Here is a 19606-nt window from a genome sequence, read left to right as displayed (position 1 = left end):
CACGAAGCGGAGTGGGAGAGTGAGATTTCTCTTATAAGCTCACTAACATAACACCATTGTATCTGCCAATCAAAAGCGACGTAATTACAAATGCCAACGTCATTTGTCCGTTTGCAGATTGTATAGTTTGTCCGTTTGCAGATTGTATAGTTAGGTTTAATGTCAGTTACGAGATTTAATCATTGAGTTTACTAAGAGACGTATCACCCAAAATAAACCATTAACAATATCAATATTACGAAGCAGCTACTATAGGTTCATATAAAATAGCCTAATATGATAAACGTGAGCTGAAGTTAACATTCTATCCCAAGATTATGAAGCAGTCTTTTTTAAAGTCTCGTCGTTACTAACCATCAACGAATTTATGACGTCATATTTTATGACTAAGCAGCAGCTGATTAACATAATCCTGAGCCAGCAGTAGTACCTGGAGCGTGTCGGGTGATATGACAGTGTGTCCTCTCAATCAAAACGCTGCCTCATTATCGATATCTACCGAGTCTGCTGTGATCATCGCGCTGTCAATGGGACGGAATGACGGCCATTCATACATATTCGGTTTTCATTCTGGTTTTCGGTAAGTACATTTTATTTAAATGTGTACATAGAAAAGTTCTGATACGATTTAACAGAACATCAGGTTTAAGACAAAGTTTTTGTCAAGAAAGAAGCGAATTTTGCATAAACCAAAACCTTTTTAAATGTCGACCAGTTTTTGTGTGTGTTTTTTTGTTGATATTTTAGTTATTACGTTATCTTTGGTAAACACGATAAAGTTTTATGAAATCAACCGCCAAGTAAAATAGCATCTCTCATTATAAATTAAGCATTATTTCACCAAGTAAAACAGCATCTCTCATTATAAATTTAACATTATTTCACCAAGTAAAACAGCATCCCTCATTATAAATTTAGCATTATTTTACCAAGTAAAACAGCATCTCTCATTATAAATTGAACATTATTTCACCAAGTAAAACAGCATCTCTCATTATAAATTTAGCATTATTTCACCAAGTAAAACAACATCTCTCATTATAAATTTAGCATTATTTCACCAAGTAAAACAACATCTCTCATTATAAATTTAGCATTATTTCACCAAGTAAAACAGCATCTCTCAATATAAATTTAGCATTATTTCCAGTTTATTTTGAAAATGATTTTATCGCTATCGGCATTAAGAGGAGTTTTACTTATTTTATCAAAGTGGCACACATCATAACATCACAATACAATACAATATTGTTTTATCACAGTGACACACATCATAACATCATAATACAATACAATATTGTTATTAAGTGGCACACATCAAAACATCATAATACAATACAATATTGTTTTATCAAGTGCACACATCAAAACATCATAATACAATACAATATTGTTTTATCTAAGTGGCACACATCATAACATCAATACAATACAATATTGTTTTATCAAGTGACACACATCATAACATCATAATACAATACAATATTGTTTTATCTAAGTGGCACACATCATAACATCATAATACAATACAATATTGTTTTATCTAAGTGGCACACATCATAACATCATAATACAATACAATATTGTTTTATCTAAGTGGCACACATCATAACATCATAATACAATACAATATTGTTTTATCAAAGTGGCACACATCATAACATCATAATAATACAATATTGTTTTATCAAGTGCACACACAAACATCATAATACAATACAATATTGTTTTATCTAAGTCGCACACATCAAAACATCATAATACAATACAATATTGTTTTTATCTAAGTCGCACACATCATAACATCATAATACAATACAATATTGTTTTATAAAAGTGGCACACATCAAAACATCATAATACAATACAATATTGTTTTATCAAAGTGGCACACATCATAACATCATAATACAATACAATATTGTTTATAAAAGTGGCACACATCAAAACATCATAATACAATACAATATTGTTTTATCAAAGTGGCACACATCATAACATCACAATACAATACAATATTGTTTAATCTAAGTGGCACACATCATAACATCACAATACAATACAATATTGTTTTATAAAAGTGGCACACATCATAACATCACAATACAATACAATATTGTTTTATCAAAGTGGCACACATCAAAACATCATAATACAATACAATATTGTTTTATCTAAGTGGCACACATCATAACATCATAATACAATACAATATTGTTTTATCTAAGTGGCACACATCATTACATCACAATACAATACAATATTGTTTTATAAAAGTGGCACACATCAAAACATCATAATACAATACAATATTGTTTTATCTAAGTGGCACACATCAAAACATCATAATACAATACAATATTGTTTTATCTAAGTGGCACACATCATAACATCATAATACAATACAATATTGTTTTATCTAAGTGGCACACATCATAACATCATAATACAATACAATATTGTTTTATCTAAGTGGCACACATCATAACATCATAATACAATACAATATTGTTTTATCTAAGTGGCACACATCATAACATCATAATACAATACAATATTGTTTTATCTAAGTGGCACACATCATAACATCACAATACAATACAGTATTGTTTTATCTAAGTGGCACACATCATAACATCATAATACAATACAATATTGTTTTATCTAAGTGGCACACATCATAACATCAAATACAATACAATATTGTTTTATCTAAGTAGCAACAATTCATAACATCATAATACATACAATATTTTTATCAAAGTGGCACACATCATAACATCATAATACAATACAATATTGTTTTATCTAAGTGGCACACATCATAACATCATAATACAATACAATATTGTTTTATCAAAGTGGCACACATCATAACATCATAATACAATACAATATTGTTTTATCAAAGTGGCACACATCATAACATCATAATACAATACAATATTGTTTTATCTAAGTGGCACACATCATAACATCATAATACAATACAATATTGTTTTATCAAAGTGGCACACATCATAACATCATAATACAATACAATATTGTTTTATCAAAGTGGCACACATCATAACATCATAATACAATACAATTATTGTTTATCAAAGTGGCACACATCATAACATCACAATACAATACAATATTGTTTTATCAAAGTGGCACACATTAAAACATCACAATACAATACAATATTGTTTTATCTAAGTGGCACACATCATAACATCATAATACAATACATACAATATTGTTTTATCTAAGTGGCACACATCATAACATCATAATACAATACATATATTGTTTTATCAAAGTGGCACACATCATAATACATATACAATACAATACATATTGTTTTATCAAAGTGGCACACATCATAACATCATCAATACAATACAATAATTTTTTTATCAAGGTGGCACACATCATAACATCATAATACAATACAATATTGTTTTATCTAAGTGGCACACATCATAACATCATAATACAATACAATATTGTTTTATCTAAGTGGCACACATCATAACATCATAATACAATACAATATTGTTTTATCAAAGTGGCACACATCATAACATCATAATACAATACAATATTGTTTTATCTAAGTGGCACACATCATAACATCATAATACAATACAATATTGTTTTATCTAAGTGGCACACATCATAACATCATAATACAATACAATATTGTTTTATCTAAGTGGCACACATCATAACATCATAATACAAATACAATATTGTTTTATCTAAGTGGCACACACATCATAACATCATAATACAATACAATATTGTTTTATCTAAGTGGCACACATCATAACATCATAATACAATACAATATTGTTTTATCTAAGTGGCACACATCATAACATCATAATACAATACAATACAATATTGTTTTATCTAAGTGGCACACATCATAACATCATAATACAATACAATATTGTTTTATCAAAGTGGCACACATCATAACATCATAATACAATACAATATTGTTTTATCTAAGTGGCACACATCATAACATCATAATACAATACAATATTGTTTTATCTAAGTGGCACACATCATAACATCATAATACAATACAATATTGTTTTACACATCATAACATCATAATACAATACAATATTGTTTTATCAAAGTGGCACACATCATAACATCATAATACAATACAATATTGTTTTATCAAAGTGGCACACATCATAACATCATAATACAATACAATATTGTTTTATCTAAGTGGCACACATCATAAATCATAATACAATACAATACAATATTGTTTTATCTAAGTGGCACACATCATAACATCATAATACAATACAATATTGTTTTATCAAAGTGGCACACATCATAACATCACAATACAATACAATATTGTTTTATAAAAGTGGCACACATTAAAACATCCTAATACCATACAATATTGTTTTATCTAAGTGGCACACATCATAACATCACAATACAATACAATATTGTTTTATCTAAGTGGCACACATCATAACATCACAATACAATACAATATTGTTTCATCTTAGTGGCACACATCATAACATCAATATACAATATTGTTTTATCAAAGTGGCACACATCATAACATCACAATACAATACAATACAATATGTTTTATCTAAGTGGCACACATCATAACATCACAATACAATACAATATTGTTTTATCAAAGTGGCACACATCATAACATCAAATACAATACAAATTGTTTTATCAAGTGGCACACATCATAACATCACAATACAATACAATATTGTTTTATCAAAAGTGGCACACATCATAACATCATAATACAATACAATATTGTTTTATCAAAGTGGCACACATCATAACATCACAATACAATACAATATTGTTTTATCAAAGTGACACACATCATAACATCATAATACAATACAATATTGTTTTATCTAAGTGGCACACATCATAACATCATAATACAATACAATATTGTTTTATCAAAGTGGCACACATCATAACATCATAATACAATACAATATTGTTTTATCAAAGTGGCACACATCATAACATCATAATACAATACAATATTGTTTTATCTAAGTGGCACACATCATAACATCATAATACAATACAATATTGTTTTATCTAAGTGGCACACATCATAACATCATAATACAATACAATATTGTTTTATCTAAGTGGCACACATCATAACATCATAATACAATACAATATTGTTTTATCTAAGTGGCACACATCATAACATCATAATACAATACAATATTGTTTTATCAAAGTGGCACACATCATAACATCATAATACAATACAATATTGTTTTATCTAAGTGGCACACATCATAACATCATAATACAATACAATATTGTTTTATCTAAGTGGCACACATCATAACATCATAATACAATACAATATTGTTTTATCTAAGTGGCACACATCATAACATCATAATACAATACAATATTGTTTTATCTAAGTGGCACACATCATAACATCATAAATACAATACAATATTGTTTTATCAAAGTGGCACACATCATAACATCATAATACAATACAATATTGTTTTATCTAAGTGGCACACATCATAACATCATAATACAATACAATATTGTTTTATCTAAGTGGCACACATCATAACATCATAATACAATACAATATTGTTTTATCAAAGTGGCACACATCATAACATCACAATACAATACATCATAACATCACAATACAATACAATATTGTTTTATCAAAGTGGCACACATCATTACATCATAATACAATACAATATTGTTTTATCAAAGTGGCACACATCATTACATCATAATACAATACAATATTGTTTTATCAAAGTGGCACACATCATAACATCATAATACAATACAATATTGTTTTATCTAAGTGGCACACATCATAACACATCACAATACAATACAATATTGTTTTATCAAAGTGGCACACATCATAACATCATAATACAATACAATATTGTTTTATCAAAGTGGCACACATCATAACATCATCATAAATACAATACAATATTTGTTTTATCTAAGTGGCACACATCATAACATCATAATACAATACAATATTGTTTTATCAAGTGGCACACATCATAACATCAAATACAATACAATATTGTTTTATCTAAGTGGCACACATCATAACATCATAATACAATACAATATTGTTTTATCTAAGTGGCACACATCATAACATCATAATACAATACAATATTGTTTTATCTAAGTGGCACACATCATAACATCAAATACAATACAATATTGTTTATCAAGTGGCACACATCATAACATCAATACAATACAATATTGTTTTATCAAGTGGCACACATCATCATAAATCAATACAATCACATATTGTTTTATCTAAGTGGCACACATCATACATCAAACAATATATGTTTTATCAAGTGGCACACATCATAACATCAAATACAATACAATATTGTTTTATCTAAGTGGCACACACATCATAACATCATAATACAATACAATACAATATTGTTTTATCAAAGTGACACACATCATAACATCATAATACAATACAATATTGTTTTATCAAAGTGGCACACATCATAACATCAAATACAATACAATATTGTTTTATCTAAGTGGCACACATCATAACATCACAATACAATACAATATTGTTTTATCAAAGTGGCACACATCATAACATCAAATACAATACAATATTGTTTTATCAAAGTGGCACACATCATATAACATCATAATACAATACAATATTGTTTTATCTAAGTGCACAATGTTTTATCAATGTTTTATCAAGTGGCACACATCATAACATCATAATACAATACAATATTGTTTTATCTAAGTGGCACACATCATAACATCATAATACAATACAATATTGTTTTATCAAAGTGGCACACATACATAACATCATAACATCAATACAATATTGTTTTATCTAAGTGGCACACATATAACATCATAATACAATACAATATTGTTTTATCAAGTGCACACATCATAACATCAAATACAATACAATATTGTTTTATCAAGTGGCACACATCATAACATCATAATACAATACAATATTGTTTTATCAAAGTGGCACACATCATACATCATCAAATACAATACAATATTGTTTTATCAAAGTGGCACACATCATAACATCATAATACAATACAATATTGTTTTATCAAAGTGGCACACATCATAACATCATAATACAATACAATATTGTTTTATCAAAGTGGCACACATCATAACATCATAATACAATACAATATTGTTTTATCTAAGTGGCACACATCATAACATCACAATACAATGCAATATTGTTTTATAAAAGTGGCACAATTCATAACATCATAATACAATACAATAGTGTTTAATCTAAGTGGCACACATCATAACATCACAATACAATACAATATTGTTTTATCACAGTGACACACATCATAAAATCATAATACAATACAATATTGTTTTATCAAAGTGGCACACATCATTACATCATAATACAATACAATATTGTTTTATCAAAGTGGCACACATCATTACATCATAATACAATACAATATTGTTTTATCAAAGTGGCACACATCATTACATCATAATACAATACAATATTGTTTTATCAAAGTGGCACACATCATAACATCATAATACAATAAACATCCATAGCATAAACTTAAATATTTAAGAGTTTGTCATTTATGTAACCGTCCTGCATTCTACTATTGGTGTAATAATTCACTAGGATTAATGGCAGGAACATAAAATGTAGAGATGAAATGCGTACGAGACAAATTTGGTAAGTTTTCGTTCTTGATTTTTTTTCACTTCCATGCTGCCTATGCTTAACTATATTGGTTTCTCTCCTCTCACTATAGTCTGTCTCACTAGGCTTCCTTACTTACGAATAACCTCAATTCTTACGCTGCCTATTTACAAACTCTTCCTTCGTACCTTCTATCTTTCTTGATTCTCATTTTCTCACTCTCTCTGTAAATCATGGCTGCAATCACTCTTTCTTTAAATCACATTATTAGAAACAACTTTCATGTCGTATCTAAGCCATAATTGGTAGCGATCACTATGCTATATCTGAGAGCTGAAAAAAGGAATATTGTTAAAAAATAATTTTACGCATATAATTAAATGTGAGGATGAAGCGCTTTCATCAACCTAATGATAACAGCCTAATCAAACAAATAATTATTAAGATGATCGTTACACAGAGTGTTGTTTTGTATCAAAATAATTCACTTTTACTTGTAAACAGCATTTTCATTGGCTTAAAAATTTACTTTATCAGCTCATAAAAAAGGCGTCGCTGTTTGTAACGTCGCCTCTGATTGGCTGAGATGACGGCGTAATGATTTCACAAAAGAGTCCCAAAATAAATTTTGAGTATGGAAGAGATTATCTTTAGTAAATTGAATTATAAGGATTAATTTGAATATAATTGTTTTATGCTTTGGAAATCTGAGTGTTCTCTTAACATAAACCGCTTCGGGGTTTATTTAGAGATCACTCAGATGTTTGTGTTATATCTCCATAACATAAAAAATTAACCCTTAAGTACATATATATTGTCCACCGATTCTGAAATATCAACATTACAAAATAGTCCAACTATATTTTAAACTTGATGTGTCACTAGTAAAGATACTTTACATGAAGTCTTCACCATGTTACAGCGCTACATCCTGTCCATCTGTCTCGTAAAAATGAACTGAACCTGTCCAAAGTGGACCCCTCCCCAATCGTCTTTTGGCCGATACAGACGTCCAAGCACAATGTGCCAACAACAGAGAAAAGGTAATTTGTAACGTTGTGTCACACTTTCATAAGTTACTGATTCCAGAATGCTGAGAGTGGCAATTCCTTTTATATCTACGCTAAAAACATATTTTATATTTCTGCGTAGCCATGATATCGGTTTTCACACAATCTAAGTCCACCCCAGTCTTGATAGATATATTCATATTTCACTGAGTTCGATTGTAGTACTAATTAGACTGTCAGTGGTTTCTGCTATTGGTGATAGTAAACAAATTACCTTCAAGTACTTGTAGAATATCATTAAATGAGTACTAATGTATTAGAGACGGTATGCCTTTCATAATCAAAGAATATATCAGATCAAAAATAGTTTACTCAAGTCTTTCAAAACAAACTGCACGGTGTACCATGCTCTTTCTTTAAAAACGAAATTGATTTACTAGTCTATAGGTCATTTGTTGTATTTTGTAACATGAGCGAGATATTTTAACCACAAACTATTTTAAAATCACTAAAAGAATGTACTACCACCAAATGGCAATGTTCTCAATGAACATTTGATCTAATTACTTCTCAACCGATCTGGTATGATGACAGTATTAAACTACATGTAGATGAAAGTTCAGTTTGTTAATGATATTGTAGAAGATCAAAGATAAACGTCTTTTGAAAGTTTAACTCAGTTATATGATGTTGTACTACTTTTTAGAATATTGTGGCCTAAAATGCCATACCAAGGGACTGTAAACGAATTCTCAGAGAGCAAAATGATATATAATGTATGTGAGATACCTTGAACTAAAATGATAGACTATACATCAACAATAATGATAAAGTAACAAATTATCATCAGACAAATATAAAACAAAACCAGCTAGTCAAGGAGAATGAGGTTTTACAATCGCATATAGTTGATTAATTATCGGAAAGTTGCTACACATATCTAAGTGATCATACTAAAATGGCATCATATTCTCTATACTAACGTCAAAACGATGGAGGCTAAATTAACTGAAACAATTCTTTTTCGGGTAGATGTTCTCAGATGATAGTTTGAATTAATTTTCTTTTGTATTTACTATTGTAGGAAAATGGAGATAATACCATGGTTTGCTTTGGGAAAACGATTTAAATTTTACTATTAAAAATAGAAAAGCTTGGTTATACTATGACACTGGAAAAAAAAAAGAAAAACCAAGAAGAAAACATTGGAAACAAATGGAAACTTATAATTTAAAAAAATGAAGCACGGTATTTTTGCCTGAAGTTTTTTCGCGTATTATGTACAGTAATAATACCCTGTATTTCGTATGTAAATTGCACCTGACTTGTATAATAAGGACATATAAAGACAACATCCTTACCCCTCTCAAGGTTTATAAAGTTACAGCTACTGCCCAGATCGATCTTCATAACCATTTTGATCTATAAACCCATTTGCAACATGCTACCTTTTTATTGACCAAATTGAGTATGAATTTTTCATTTTATTGTCGGAATAAATGCCCAGAAGAATGAACACGATGACCTTTCTACTTACAGACTGGCGTATCTATATGGCGTCCCCCTGTCCCCCGGGCCTACTGTGTACGGCGGGACGTTAGACGCTCTTCTGTTCCCCGGGAACGGATCCTACTCCTCTTTACACAATGAAGATGGTATTATGGATGGGGAGAAGGCTATGTGCTGGATGTTTTTCATATACATTCCGGTCGACGTAATCAGTCTATCAGCGGTGTTACTGGCTTACGAGGGCAGTGATACCTACCCTGGGTTTATGCTCGGCCTAACCAACGGAAAACTGACGACGCAGTTCTACGACATAGAGAATAACATGTTCTCTCTCACCAGCTCATTCGTGTTACAACACTCTAAGTGGCAGTTTGTTGGTATCAACTTTAACATGCTGTGGGTAGATAACCAGTTTGACTTTTTCCTGATTGACCACACTGTCGAACCACATACAGTGATCAAGGATACTTACTCTCTCTCCAGTACAGATAAGCTCAAAATCATTTCTAATGGCTCCATCCTTCTCGGGACCAACTGGGATTACGAAAGACCATTCGGAGGAATGATGTCATGTTTCCAATTTTACAACACCTCGATTATCGGAAACACACAGAAAGACGCCGTTGACCTTTGTGACCCTAACATGTGGATAGATCCAGACTACGGTAGGTAATGTTTACGATATTGTGCTGACACTGCCAGAATTACCTCCCTTTGTCCCATACGAATTACCTGTATCCCGTAAGCTGGAATATAACCGTTGACATTACATCTTCTTTAAACAAATATCTTCTTTCTTGTAGATAATCAACAGGATATACAAATAAAATTGGTAATTAAGTGTATAGGCCTTGTTTTCGTTACACATATTTGTTTAGAAAAATGCAAGCATAAAATTGATTTTATATTTTTTCAAATTTACAATTTTGGATGTAAAAACAAATATAATAGAACCATTAAATTGTCATTTATGAAATTGAAATATTGCCAAATAGGTTTATGATTTTTATTTTCATTTTTGAAAAGGGGAATATACCATAGACTTTACATTGGCGCCAACCTCAGTGCAACCTCTACCAACTATACAAACAACAACAGCTCCAACAGCAGCAACAACAGTAGCAACAACAGCAACAACAACAATGGTAGCCTCAACAACAGATAAGCAAATCGGAATCCAACCAGTAACACCTTTAGCGACAATACAACAGCCACAAACAACAACACTACAACCACATACAACAACAGTACAACCACAAACAACAACAGCGCAACCACAAACAACAACACTACAACCACATACAACAACAGTGCAACCACAAACAACAACACTACAACCATATACAACAACAGTGCAACCACAAACAACAACACTACAACCACATACAACAACAGTGCAACCACAAACAACAACACTACAATCACAAACAACAACCACTGGACAACCGGCGTTACAGCAGACAACAATGCAATCATTGCAAACAACAACCGCAACACAACCAACAACAACAGCAACACAACAAACAACAACAGCAGCACAACAAACAACAGCAACACAACAAACAACAACAACAACATCAACACAACAAACAACAGCAACACAACAAACAACAACAGCAACACAACAAACAACAACAATATCCTCGTCAGTCACCCAACAAACCAGTCCCCAGACAGGTAAGTACCAATGGGAAGCTTAACTGTCATACAAACACGGAGAATATGTGTTTTCAAAGTAAAACAGTGTGGTTAAACTAAATGGCACTATGCTGATTGGTCATACGAGGCAGATCTGGTTGAAATAACACGGAGAATTTGTCTTGGTTGTTACAGTTCATTGGTAACACTAAATGGCAACATATTGATGCTTTTGTTTATGGTTTTGATAACATGTCAATACATTTCATTCAATTTTCTCTATGTAACCGTGTTTGTAATAAGATAACGATGAACAATATTTTTTTGTCAGTTACGATAACATTACGTGGTTAGAATAACGTGGTTAGCCTCATGCATTTTTATGTAGTTTTGACTTTTTAAATACATTTTAGGCATTGTTTATCAATGAAAAATCCAATCGTGTTTGGAATAATAACGGTGAATAATAATGTCTAAATCCTATATTAGATGTGATAGAATGACATTGGTATGTTTGATATATTTTAGTCCTATGTTTCATTAAACTATCCATTGTACCACCTTCTCTCGACTTGTAGCCTGCCCTACAGAGACTGCCTGTCACTGTAACGATGTGTTGAATGAGGAGGAACTGGCTGACTGGATTGAATCCCTAAAGGCGGCCCTTCTGGTAGACAAGGAAGCAACCTCAAGTAGGTAACACGTCAATGGAACGGTGTGGTACCACAGAGTAGACAGGCATTTGTACGTCTTAATCATGTGTACAATAGGGAATGATGTTTTCCCCATATTTGACAGAGTTATCCCGCAATTTCTAGGAAAAAGAAAACTCTTTCTCCCCCATCGGACAGAGATGTCTGTTCTTCCTGTGAGGCTAAGATTTCTCTGTTTTACCTAGTGCAGGCCAGCCTGCACGCGTATAACTAACTCGCGTGCTAAAAAGGAAGTTGTAAAACGTCATGCCTATACAAATAAACATTAATATATGCAGTCCAACTGGAAATTCGTATCACCTTGACCTCGAGCCCGTGATTCACGCGCGTGCAGAACTTATATTCATCGCATATGGAAGTCTACATGCCTTCACTTAGTTCGTTGGTGTTAATCCGTTAAAAAGATTTATTTAAATGTTATTTAAACAAAATATTTCAAAATTATTTTGATTCGTGTTTGTCATATTTCAACGTGTTTAACAGTTTGTTTGACAAAGTAAAATTTAAAAAAAATCCACTTCGATGCAGTAAGTAAACAAACATTTATCTTCGCTTTTTTGAAATCGCATTTTTGTACTTTCTAACATTTTTGGCAGAATTACAGGCAAAGCATCGCGTTTGCCAACTTAAGAACTCCCTTTGGGTTGAGATTCTCCTATCACACCCCAAAGGGGTTGATAGATTTTATCATCTTTAACTGGGATAGGGAATAGATAGCTCACACACGCTTGACAATGACATGACGTCATTGATACATGCGAGACTAGTGTCGAAGACGTCATTAATTTTACCCATTACGGTGTCTCTTATGATCTGTGATGTCGACGGTGTCAAAGTAATTCTAAATAACTAAGTTTTTCTTGAAAGTATGGGAGAAAAATAATCAAAAATGGATATGTCAAGTGGACAGGGATATCTCAATTCTCGTGAAAGACTTTAGCAGCCAATCTTAAGCCTCGGGTTGACGAGCCAAACTTTTTCACTCTGGTTGAGATGTCCCTCTCCACCTGACATACATGTACCTAGGTAAGATTCTATTCATCCACGAAAAGATGCCATGGGTATGCCCCTGCTCCCGCATTGAAACGACGGTATTATGTCAACTACATTCAACAAGGCCTTTATATAATAGTTGAAAACATATTCCTGACAATGATACATTTTATCGTAAATCTGGTATGATCATATTCTCTCTGGTTTGTGCAACTACGACCAAATGTATATCCTTTATATTTTGTTCCAGTGGCTAAGCGGACCAAGATCTGTGCTGAGGACCAAAGGGTCAGTGCTATGGTGATTGGTCAGTGTGGATTAACGGTCCTTATCATACTGACTGGGATACTAGTGATTCCGGACATTTTTAACGCAGTGCGAGCGCTGATCAGTTGGCACCGTAACGATTCATCGCATTCCACCAACCCTATATAGCATAAGCTAATATGTGCGGCAAACCCAGTACGTAATATCGCCATTGTCCATGTTAAAATAAAAAAAAAACATGTAGCTGTCTCTCACTTATCTCTGGAAGCTTGTGGTAAACAGTGGTAGCACTGCAGATGTACGGAATTTCAGACTGATATTTGTTTAACCAATGCCTTCGAAAATTCTTCAAAAACTATGTTTACAGCGTATTTTATGAATACTTTTCCAAAAGCCATTTTATCATGACAATCAGGTGTCCGTCCGAATCACTCTTGTGTGTTATACTGCGCTGTTAAATAATGTCGATACATGGACTACACAATTGATAAATGGTGTAAGTACAGGAGTATAAGTTGTCGATTTACACAAGCCTACGTTATCGTATATCATTATGTTTTATTAAATGAGTATTATAAAATGGAACACAATTCAATGGTTCAAATCCTAAGTGATTAGGAAGTCAGATTGTCTCCCTTGTCGACTACTTATCAGATACATATAAAGTGACACATGGATACCTCAAGGGTCAATGATAAGTCCCCTTATGTTTTCAATATTTATTAAAGATTTGCCTTTACATGGGTTTTTTCTGCCATATACATGGACCTATATGTGGATGATTCTACTCTGGTAAGTCATAGTGAACCACTTGAGTAAGGAATGAGAAAGCACTCGGTATTCACATTGATGATTGTCTAACATTGATAATTTATGTGACAACTGATTAGACTTACTGAAAATAGAATTTAGTTTCATTTGTGTTTATTTACACAGAACTGTATTTCATTATGAACAATTTCTTATTAATAGCATCAATTTTTGGAATACCGATTTTTACCGAATGTCATGTAGATAATCCAAAACTTTTTTCCAGCATAGTGTTTTATAGTGATAACATATTTTTAAAACTTATTTTTGATGGATTCCTATCAAAAATATCTTACATTTCTTTAAATTTCTTTTAGAATATGTTGTATTAGCATGTAGCTGTGTCAGTTGTCATTATTTGCTACATCAGAATATGTGATATCTAGTATTGATGAAATACCAATGTATGGTATTTTTGCACACTGTGATACTTTTAAGTGTAATGTCTGATATATTTTTGGTGATTGTTTATAAACGGGTTTTTTTATTATATCTCTTTTGTCTATCTTTACTAACAAATAATTTTGAACAGGAGGACCATGTGGTAGATAAACATTTGGTTTTACAAGTAATCTATCTTCGATAGATAAAGTTTATGATCCGTATATAGCCTATTTATAATTTCAAGAATGCTATAGAAGTCTGCGGTTATATGGCTGTTAACGCCAACCAAGAAAGTAAGAATCAAAATTCAGATGACTTATAATATCGCTATTGATCGTTTTGCTGCTTAAATCTACTTTCTTTTCCAATGTCTGTAACGATCTGTAATCTACAGTGTCTTACTATGCTTCGATTGTCACAGTGCATTTAAATCAATGTCTGGAACTTGGTCTTACATTTTGTATATTTGGTTACAGTTCAACGGCCCAACGACAGCCATCAGGGTCATTACGGTCAACAGAGACTGTATGGATGTATGTCAGTACGATACAAGGACATGACACCTTCACAAAACACAAAGCGAAAGTGAAGAAATCATTCCAATTTTTGATATAGCATGATCGTATAAAGACACATTATAAGCTGATAAATCAATGACTTTATTTCAAGTAGCATGCTGTTACGTCCAGAGTATGAAGACGAGCGGGATCATAAGAGAAAATATGTATGATCAAACAAGCATGCCATGAAGATACGTTCAGCTCTTTACACTATCATTGTATTCACATAAGGTTCTCTTGTAATGGGACCTGTATCTCCTATTGAGATATCACATAGACATGAATAATATGAAAACACTTTCATAATTCATAGATTTCAGTTTCATAGAAATTACATCCGAGATGAAATCATGAGAGCAACATAGTATATAATATGAAACATGTTGAAGTCGATAACAACATTTTCCAGCAGATCAGTGAAAGGAATGATGCCAATTTGTGCTGTTGAGTTGCCTCTTAGTGATAAGCATACTATATCAAACATGTTGAATGATATCTCATGTTTAACTACACGGTGCATGCTTATTTAAGATACTACACCACTGGCGAAAAGTAAATTGTCTAAAACATCAGCAGACGAATCAGTATTTTACTTCAGTTAAAAACGTTACCTACTTTACACAATTACCACCATTGGAAAGTTTGAGCTTCTTATTTTACTTCAAGATATAAATATCAAATATAATTAATTGCGTTCCGAAAAAAAGTCCCCATGCCACTAAGCTCTCTATGGAATTAAGTGCTGATTGTGTATCTATCAAAACATGTCATTTTATACTATTTGTGTGTGTTATGTAGACATACATTTACATGAGTAAACACCAATTATCGTTCAATGATTAATATCGTTTATGCTCAGTCGGCGGTGGAGCATTTTTAAAATTATTTTTTCTGGGCTCACAGTGATTTCTGAGATGTTTCTCCTGGTAGATATGAATTCAAACTTGGTTCTCTACCCGCCTTGTGGTTCTATTTTAGATACTTCTGTCAGATTCTGACGTCACCGTTCTTAATCTTCTGAAACACATGGTTCTATACTACTTATATTTTTTAAATGTACAATATATCGATTAGCAATATAATGGTAAACAATCTCAATCCATATTAATTATTGATGATACTAGGAAACAAATCGTTGAAATAAAACAATATTAAAGACTAAAACAATCGTCGCTTCTTTATAGAAACAAATTGAACTGTTTTACAAAGTTACAAGCATCGGGAGTTTTTTAGAACAACTTAAATCCACAGTAAATGCTTGAACGCATTTCAATACAAAACCAGTAATACACGTTGGTATCTGTATAAAAGTTTCGGGCACTCGCACCACGTAGGATCGTTACCTCGCGGTCATTCATTCATGTCTAAATCCTACGTGACAGTTACCGAAGTTTTAATGAATATTCGTCATAATTGATTCAACAGAAGTCTGACTATCATATCGTATTTAGTAGAATTATAGTAGTGTTATAGTATCACTGTATAATGTTATTAGTCACATCGGTTTATTAGTCTATTGAATGTAGTATACGCATTTTGAAATCAACAATATGTTGATTAGTATTTCGTGGCAGTTGTAAATGCCGGATTATCCTTTCCGTCTTTGCTTTGTGTTATAGTGTCAGGCAGATACTTCCGTTCTTTTTTGGCCGTTTTAACTTCCTTTCGTAGATGAAGGATATAGGCGAGCAGAAGCAGGATTATAATTCCGAGAACAGAAAACATCACCCAGAATGTTTTCATTCCATACCCCTCTGAAATCGGAAAAAAACCATCAATTTAAAAATGGAAAGTTATAAAGATATTTTAATATAAATACCATGATGAAGCATTGAATCTATAAAAGTTTTTTATTGTATTTTTAATGAGAATCGTTAAGTATTTTCAAATATCTCAATGCAATGTACATGTCAATTTTGAAGTACTCTATGAATAGTTTTTTTACCTTCCGATGGCACCTTCACGGTCTTTGTGACCGTCTCTACGTTAGGGGCCGGTGTCATCCTCAGCTGGTCCTCGTACTCTTCCCGGTACTGGGACGGATACCCGTGACAGATTGGGAATCCTTTAGGCGGGGCCGGGTGTCTGCTGTAGGAATTGTTCAGTAGCATGACCATTCCGTCCTCAGAGTGAAGCTGAATGTGGCAGTGCATGAGCCAAACTCCAGGATTATCGGCCTTGATTCTTATCACAGCGTACCCTCCGCTAGGTATGATCAGCGTGTCCTTCCGAGGAGCGTTTGCCAGCTCAAGTCCAGGGACGTTGTCACCAAGCCAACTTGAATTTCTCCATGTGGCGCTGTTACAGAAGCTTTCTGCCATAGGTTTATTCCCTCTACAGTCGATATCGCTATTCTGAGATATAAACTTCGCCGTTGTCATGTTGTAGTTAGCATATCCCATTTTCAATACGTAGAAAGAGTAGCCGTGAAGGTGGACGGGGTGGGACCAGCCTGTGCCAATCCCCATATTGGTCAACACCAATTGAACAACATCGTTGTGTCTGATATCTAATGTGTGTGTACATTCACATAGTTTTTCTTCACCACAGTCGACTTTGTCACATGTCGAGTCGATCTCGAATGGCTGCTGCAACGCCGACACTTGTGGAAACTTGAATTTCCTTCCGTTTATAGTTGACGGCCAATGCGTTGTTCCTGGAAAAGCGAAATTTAGATGGTATTCTTTGAAAGTATCAGCGGACGTCGGGACGGGAGCAGGATCGTTGTTGGCTAACGATCTAAGATGATCAAACCTGAGACAGTCGGTGTATGTATCGGCTGGAAATGTCGTGAACGGACAGTTGATGACAAGACATCGATCGTTTCCTGTACAAGTCTTCCTCGAGGTGGCTGGTTCCTGTACTACTGGACCATTGCTATAGCGCATTATTGCTTCAGCTTTATGAGTAAGTCCTATTTCTAGTGTTTCAGCCCGAATCCAGTAGTTATCTGCATTTTGATTGGTTACTATCGTGAAATCGTACCTCTCCCCTGGGTTTATGATGAATGATTCTGCGTTAACAGGTTGTACGTCAAAGCCGTCAGAAGCAATGACGGTCAGTTCATGACTGTCAACTGAGACCCGGATAGGATATAATGCTCCGACGTGGATGACCCTAAACTTGTACGTGACACTAGGATTAACAGTGAAAACTGTGAGAGGGGCGCCATTGTGTTCACCAGTCGTCATGTTACTGTAGTATCTCCCTCTACCATTAATTAGCACCGAAGTCAGGAAAAATCGGCTGAAATGGCCGCCATCAATGGAATCCGTAGTTGGTTGTGACACGCGATTCTGAAAGCTGCCGAAATTCATCTTCTGGTGATCCATGTCGCCTCCCCAGTGGTGGTTCCAGCCCTGGACTGTCATAATGTGTTCTGGCATCGTTGACTGTCTCTCCCTGATTATAAGTGCCCCATTCAGCCCTTTTACCCTCATTGTACCAGTATGGGCATGGTACCAGTAGGTCCCTTTAGGTTCCGCAATGAAGTCATACGTGAAGGTCTGGCCGGCGAGGATGGGGCACTGTGTCACAAATGGGACGCCGTCCATCCACTGACTACTATGCTGAGGTAGTCCGTGCCAGTGGATCGTCACAGAATCCGAACCCAGTTTATTAACGACATGAACTTTTAACCTTTGACCTGTATAAACGATGATATCGGGTCCTGGTAGGCTCTCGTTGGCGACCACGACCTGGTAGGCTCTCGTTGGCGACCACGACCAGTCTGTCGTCTTCCCAGCCATCAGCCGTCATGACCTCCTCGGCGGGCACAGGAACCGCATTATCAGGATCAGTGATGTCATACTTGAATAGTCTCCCTTTGTATGGATACACTTTCTTCTCCGATCTATGCATCATCGTCAGTTTGTGCTCGATCACTAAGGTCGTCTCGCATACGCTGGAACTTTCCATACACTCGTAAGCCGCGCTGGACTGGACGGACAATACCACAACAAG

At 33.6% G+C, this 19606-nt stretch overlaps 3 protein-coding genes across 4 annotated transcripts; 2 read left to right on the top strand and 1 right to left on the bottom strand.

Annotated features, from left to right (window-relative positions):
- The first annotated feature begins 489 nt into the window (after nt 1–489).
- Nucleotides 490–10599, top strand: LOC138305117 (uncharacterized). The gene is made up of 4 exons (XM_069245517.1): nt 490–580; nt 8682–8802; nt 10309–10550; nt 10595–10599. Exons 1-4 carry the CDS (start codon nt 538–540, stop codon nt 10597–10599), a joined length of 411 nt encoding a protein of 136 aa, XP_069101618.1. The 5' UTR covers nt 490–537.
- On the top strand, nt 10568–15649 carry LOC138335894 (uncharacterized). 2 transcript variants are annotated; one of them, XM_069285074.1, is made up of 5 exons: nt 10568–10943; nt 11305–11955; nt 12495–12608; nt 13873–14084; nt 15560–15649. In XM_069285074.1, exons 1-4 carry the CDS (start codon nt 10601–10603, stop codon nt 14055–14057), a joined length of 1293 nt encoding a protein of 430 aa, XP_069141175.1. In that variant the 5' UTR covers nt 10568–10600; the 3' UTR covers nt 14058–14084; nt 15560–15649. The 2 variants fall into 2 exon arrangements, with proteins under 2 accessions (XP_069141175.1, XP_069141174.1); XM_069285073.1 differs by lacking the exon at nt 15560–15649 and having other exon boundaries at nt 13873–14628.
- A 77-nt stretch (nt 15650–15726) lies between these two features.
- Nucleotides 15727–19330, bottom strand: LOC138335893 (uncharacterized). The gene is made up of 2 exons (XM_069285072.1): nt 17589–19330; nt 15727–17397 (listed from the first exon to the last, which is right to left on the bottom strand). Exons 1-2 carry the CDS (start codon nt 19195–19197, stop codon nt 17201–17203), a joined length of 1806 nt encoding a protein of 601 aa, XP_069141173.1. The 5' UTR covers nt 19198–19330; the 3' UTR covers nt 15727–17200.
- Between the last annotated feature and the right edge of the window lie 276 nt (nt 19331–19606).

The sequence above is a fragment of the Argopecten irradians genome, chromosome 12 (genome assembly GCF_041381155.1).
Source record: "Argopecten irradians isolate NY chromosome 12, Ai_NY, whole genome shotgun sequence".
Classification (NCBI taxonomy): Eukaryota; Metazoa; Mollusca; class Bivalvia; order Pectinida; family Pectinidae; genus Argopecten; species Argopecten irradians.
This window is presented reverse-complemented; position numbering and strand designations above follow the sequence as displayed.

What these genes read in the sequence shown, in the direction of transcription:
- LOC138335894 (XM_069285074.1), top strand. Translation starts at nt 10,601, where the DNA reads ATGTTCTCTCTCACCAGCTCATTCGTGTTACAACACTCTAAGTGGCAG. An exon ending in GTGGATAGATCCAGACTACG is followed by an intron (nt 10,944 to 11,304) that starts GTAGGTAATGTT and finishes ATTTTTGAAAAG; the next exon opens with GGGAATATACCATAGACTTT. An exon ending in ACAAACCAGTCCCCAGACAG is followed by an intron (nt 11,956 to 12,494) that starts GTAAGTACCAAT and finishes CTCGACTTGTAG; the next exon opens with CCTGCCCTACAGAGACTGCC.
- LOC138305117 (XM_069245517.1), top strand. Translation starts at nt 538, where the DNA reads ATGACGGCCATTCATACATATTCGGTTTTCATTCTGGTTTTCG. An exon ending in GGTTTTCATTCTGGTTTTCG is followed by an intron (nt 581 to 8,681) that starts GTAAGTACATTT and finishes ACCATGTTACAG; the next exon opens with CGCTACATCCTGTCCATCTG. An exon ending in GTGCCAACAACAGAGAAAAG is followed by an intron (nt 8,803 to 10,308) that starts GTAATTTGTAAC and finishes TTCTACTTACAG; the next exon opens with ACTGGCGTATCTATATGGCG.
- LOC138335893 (XM_069285072.1), bottom strand. Translation starts at nt 19,197, where the DNA reads ATGGACGGCGTCCCATTTGTGACACAGTGCCCCATCCTCGCCGGCCAG. An exon ending in CGTGAAGGTGCCATCGGAAG is followed by an intron (nt 17,398 to 17,588) that starts GTAAAAAAACTA and finishes TTCCGATTTCAG; the next exon opens with AGGGGTATGGAATGAAAACA.